Genomic DNA, 6000 nt, shown 5'->3' on the forward strand with positions numbered 1-6000 from the left:
ATCCATAGCAGCATAAACGCTTACCTAAAATTAGCGGTAGTGGTGGACTTGGCAAACTTTAGTTAATGACAGTCATGATAAAGACAACATTAATGAGTCTAGAATTAATTCACTTACATTAGTGAATAAAATAAGCAATGCAAAAGCAGAAGATAAGAGTGACGGAAAAGGTTGATACTGCTATTGGAATCAAATAAAGTAGCTGACTTAATAATAATAATAATAATAATAATAATAATAATAATAATAAATAATAATAATAATAATAATATAATAATAATAATAATAATAATGACGCACTATTGTTGGCGAAAACATAAATCCCAATGGACACAACACTTGACGAGGTGGCCTGAAAAAATACCTATATGAATAAATATGCCTCAAGTTAAAATAATACATATATACCACCTAATAACAAAATAGAAAATAAACGGTCAAAATTCAAACGTACATTACAAAAGAATACCACAGGTCGTTTAACCCATTAACGAAAAAAAAACGGTTTACAATAACAGAAATGGTAAAATACATTAAAAAACTAAAGCCACCCCTCCGGTAATGGCATCTTGTTTGGGGAAAGGTGCTGAGCAAAAATGGCACTAATTGAGTAAATTAAGACCACCGATGTGCCCAGGAGCATCCAGTCCAGATAAAAAGTCCCCATCTCCTCGCATCAAGAATTTGTGGGTTGCCGCAGTTCCTTAGATAAAAATTATAATCGGTATTCTGTGATAAGTAGTTTTCATGTTGACTGCTTATTTTAGTCGGCTTGGAATGTTATTATGAACAACGGTCAGTCGTCTCAGCCTCTCTATCTAGGCGCATCCACAGTGAACACCCTTGAAGACAACGAAGACCTCGAGGAAGAAGAAGTCCCTGATATGAGCCCGAAGAAGCCGCCGCCGCCGCCGCCTCGAACTCTCTCGTCATCGACGACGCCGCCACCGAAGCGAAACATTGTCGCCTGGGTCGCCTTTGAGACGCAGGTGACACCTCTCAGAAATTCAAGCATCAGCCCCAACCGGCTCATTAGAATGTCGGAGCGTCGCCCCGCAAGCACCGAGACGCGAGAGGGTATTATCAATGGACATTTCTCGATTCCGGGCAGGTGTCGGGGGGAAGGTGTAAGGTCAGCTCTTGTAGTTGGCGGCGTCGAGTAACGCACTAGGGACTAATTACTGCATTAATGAACTCGGACACATTACGAGGTCATTTGGAGGGACGGCGGAGCCCCACGCTCCGTCTGCCGTGTTTACTAGTGGCTTGATCAACCCTTTTAAGGGGGTTGCTGGTGGCCTTCCGAGGGGGGATCTGGGGACGGTGGTAGTGGCGGGCGGGGGGGGGATAAGAACCCCGTTGCATCGACGAGGGATTGTCACGTCATCGCTATTCATCTCTTGGGAATTAGGTTCGACGTCACTGGCGCCCTTGTCCTCGAGGAGTTTTGCTTTTGGTACAGTTTCACCTCTGATGCAGGCTAAGCTCAAAGGAATTTCTGCTTTGTCTCAGTTGCCTGGCCAGACGACCAGTAAGATCAGCGGAGAGAGAGAGAGAGAGAGAGAGAGGAGAGAGAGGAGGGTTAGAGGAGAGAAGAGAGAGAGAGAGAGAGAGAGAGAATGGTGTATTTACCTGTCTTGAATTTCTTATGTGTACTTTCTAGTGCGTTTTCACTGAATGCCTTCCAGCATTTGGGTTTATAGCCTTTGTCTTTTAAATGTCATATTTCTTATCACCTGTAACTCTAAACATTTTTAAGAAGAGCTGGACGAATATTAATGTTTTATTAATATTCTGTTGGTTACTTTTGATATTATACATTGTTCTTTATGATGTCTGAAAATCTTAACAAAATCAGCAACAATGAAAATTACGGAAAAGAAACAACAATCGCAATCTGATAAATACAGAGAAATACATTTTATTTATATATTTATGACGTATCTGATTATAATAGCAAAGAATTCTATAGATTTCGATTGGATACTATGCCCCTTCTGAGATGGTTTTGTAATGTACGTAGAATGATAACTTGGTAAACTTTGTGTGGATATCAAAAGCGTAGGGAGGAGTAAGGAGAAGGAGAATTAAAGTGCACCATAGCGTAAAACAGGTATAGACCGGAAAGGGGGGTGGAGGCGGGTGGGGGGGCTTGCTGGATAGAGGTCAGTGTGTTTAGAGGGTGAGGCTTGGGTTAAGGGGGCAAATCTTTCCCTTAACAGATGTATGGCAAATGACAAAGATTGTAGATGGTTTCCACAGCTATAAATGGGATTTTATGAAAGACCTATGGGAAAATAATGATAAGAAATTATAAAATAATTTCCTTAGGATGCGTGTCACACATGCAGCAAGACTATCATTTTCTTTCCCCCACGAAGAAACAAATAAAAAAAACCAACCTGTAAGTAACATTACCTAAAACAAGTAAAAAATGAAACTCCCAGCTGCAGTCAATGAAGCTTTCAGCCACAGCCCGGTGGTGGCCTGTGTTGTTGGCACCTATAGCGGTGCCAGACGCACGGTCATGGCTAAATTAAACCCTAAATAAAATAAAAACAACTGAGGCTAGAGGGCTGCAATTTGGTATGTTTGATGATAGGAGGGTGGATGATGAAGAGACCAATTTGCAGCCCTCTAGCCTCATTAGTTTTTAAGATCTGAGGGCGGACGAACAGACAAAGAGCCATCTCAATAGCTTTCTTTTACAAAAAAAAGCGAAAGCTTTCTCGCCATTACTTAAAAATAATGTAAAAAAAAACTTAATTGAGCGGATGTTTTATAATACTATGGAAGAACCGACGAGTCCTACGTCATCACATTTAAATAAACTTATGAGATAAATTGCAAATCTTCATGCTGATCATTAATGGCTCTTGGACAGGAAACTCTCCTGCAGGTGCATAAAAAAAGAAGAGAAAAAACAACTCTTTAGAATAACAAATTGTGAATTAGTGCTATCAAGATATCATGCCTGGGATAGCACACAACGGCTATTATTATCTTTGTTAAGAATAAGGAGAAATCCTCGCTTGGAAACTTCGCTAATACGAACTTCGTGGGATGTTATGCACGTCGTTGATCACGAGTGATTAATGTATATGATTAACTTATGATTAACTTCGTATATGTTAACATTAGTTCGCTCACGACGAAGTTTTCTGGAGAATAGACGCTGAAGCCTGAAAAAATTGAGTATGATTACACCTTCACACTTCGAGTAATATTAGGTATGATGAAAGTAAGTTATTATTACTGTTGTCCTTATCATTATGAACTTTCACACCGTTGACATTATTATGGAACGAACGGAAGGAGTGATTCGACCTCCAGCTTACTCAGGGCGCGTGCGAAAATCTACAGTCAGATAGAACGTGGTTTCACCAACGAACATTAAAATATATACGTTATATTTTATTAGAAATAATTTTTCTATACAGTTTAACATGCACATTATTTATTTATTACACTTTCATTCTAATATATAAATCATAGGATAGGATATTAAATATCCTATCCTAAAATTTCTGTATCTTTAACTAAACGTGAAACACCTTTCTCAGAGCTTTGTATGGTTTTACCATGGCCTTTCCCATCCCCCAAAAAGAAGAAGAAGAAGAACAACAAAGTAGTTTGTAGGCTTAGACCCAAAGTAAACGAAAACATGAAAGAGAAAGGTTGCCATTCTAACTCATTATAATAACTTGCACTAATAAACACACCCACATACACATACATACACTCACACATACACATGCAGCCACACACAAAAAACACACACACATATAAACTATATACTATAATATATATTGATTAATAAATAATTTATTAATATATTGAGTAATAAATATGCGTTATTTTCACTATATATATATATATATAATATATATATATATATATATATATATATATATATATATATATTATATATATATATATAATATATATATATATATATATATATATATATATATAATATATATATATGTATGTATGTGTGTGTGTGTGTATTATGACAATTCAGATAATTAGCAGTGAGAAACAGGATCACATATTCTACAATCAATTAAAGTAAATGATAAATTGAAGAACAAATATCTTCAATAAAGACATATGCAATTTCGGGGCGTCGTGCTCTTTCTCCAGTGTGGAAAATTAATAATACGGGTATATATTGTCTTTATTATTTTCTATTTCACTCTTCTTTTTAACTTCACTCATAATGATTTGAAGTTGGTTTTTAGACTACATCGAGGTAGGAGCACGATGCTCCCAAACTATAAACGTATTTCCTAAATATATTTGTTCTCCATATTTTTTCTTTTTTTTCTTTTTTTTTTGGGGGCGGCGGGTATTCCAGAGTTGGATACTCAGCTGTTATCATTTATTAAATGATACGTGAGACGCCAAACTATGGAGTCTTACGCATATCCTAACTTCGGGTTTTACCTTTGAAACAACTGTAAATAACATGACATGAATCTTAGCAGTGACTCATCCTTGATTTACTTCCCAGTAGATATCGTAAAGTATTTGAATTAAAAAATAAAATAAAATAAAGATACACGGCGAACGTATTAAATTAACTTCACTCTAGCAAACTAGAGATGTTCCGAAAAGAAAAAGGAATTTACTATTACATATTATTTTCCTGCTAAATATTCAATACTTATGTTCATAATGGACGATCTTTCTAATGAAAAAGGAGACACTATCATATGATGGATTAGCAACTCTTAAACGTAAGACATTGAAAACAAAAATAAATAGAAATATAACGGGAGTGAAATTAGGTGCATCTTTATTTAACAAAAAATGGAATTAGACACCGGAATAAAAGGCGCTGAGTAACTGCTACTAAACTAAATAATTAGACGAAGAGAAATTACACTTGAAAGTGCCGTCATGCAAAAAATGCATCAACAATTACGAATGATCATAGTGAAGAGACTAAGGTAAAAAAAATTATGGTTCACTAACCTGCGTTCAAATAACAAAACGCAGCAGCTGACATAAATACACAGTACTCACCTGAAAGAAAAACAAGAGGGTTAAAGACGGGTAAAATAAAGGGAATTTAATTTGGCATCGTCGCTACCTAATAGAAATTGTACTTTAAGTACTTTGACAAAGAATATTTGCCTTGTTATTATACAAAAAAAAAAACGAAGCATTAATATCTAATAAAAGGTACTGTGACATTAAATTTGGAAATATCATTTTGGGAAAAAGTAGTTTAAGGAATTATATTCACTTCTAAGAAAAAAATAGCGCGTTCTGGAAGTATATCTGTTTCACTTCAGTGCAGTAAGTATTATCAATATATAATACTTAGCAAAGAGAGGCTCGAATCTATGACTAACAACATTTAGAATTAACAAAATCGTAACATACGAATTAGCACTCAGTAATGCTGTGATGGATGTTTGGTCTAAATATTGTCTAATTCTATTTCAAAGTAAAGTAAAATACATTAACAATAAAACTTGCATTCGGCCTTAAATTGTTTATCATCTTCAATAAACTATTGCTTGAATGATCGTAGTGACGTTAACCTATGAACTTCCCATCTATCTTTTTTTTTTTCAGAGCAGATGTTTCATTCTATTATTGTTTTAAATAAATAGAATCCGCTCTTGAAAGCGCGATGGAATTGGAACTAGATTTCGTCTCAATAGGATTAGGATGGATTATGGAATTTAGGGCATAGCTCAAGCGCTGGGACCTATAAGATCATTCAGCGCTGAAATGAAAGTATGGCTAGATGGAAAAATGAGAAATGAAATGAAAATGATAAACTGATGACAATCCAGCACTTGAACAGGACTGTACATCAGCAAAGGCCATCTTATTCTCCCCCCAGCATTCCGATCATCCAAAGTTATGAAAAATCGTTTTGGCCAGGGGGCCTCGTCTCAATAGGGAACAGTATTTTACGTTATATTTACTATAGTTCTGATGATTGGAATTCATACAAAAGTGGATATTCCAACTCAAGAT

At 35.9% G+C, this 6000-nt stretch overlaps 1 protein-coding gene across 1 annotated transcript in view; it reads left to right on the forward strand.

The window, feature by feature from the left end:
- LOC135215724 (uncharacterized) overlaps positions 1-6000 on the forward strand; it is a 98392-nt gene that overhangs the window by 87713 nt on the left and 4679 nt on the right. The window contains exon 2 of the mRNA XM_064250679.1: positions 768-1077. Within this exon, the coding sequence (XP_064106749.1) occupies positions 768-1077 (310 nt within the window). The remainder of the gene's footprint in view (positions 1-767; positions 1078-6000) is intronic.

The sequence above is a fragment of the Macrobrachium nipponense genome, chromosome 5 (genome assembly GCF_015104395.2).
Source record: "Macrobrachium nipponense isolate FS-2020 chromosome 5, ASM1510439v2, whole genome shotgun sequence".
NCBI classification, from domain to species: Eukaryota; Metazoa; Arthropoda; class Malacostraca; order Decapoda; family Palaemonidae; genus Macrobrachium; species Macrobrachium nipponense.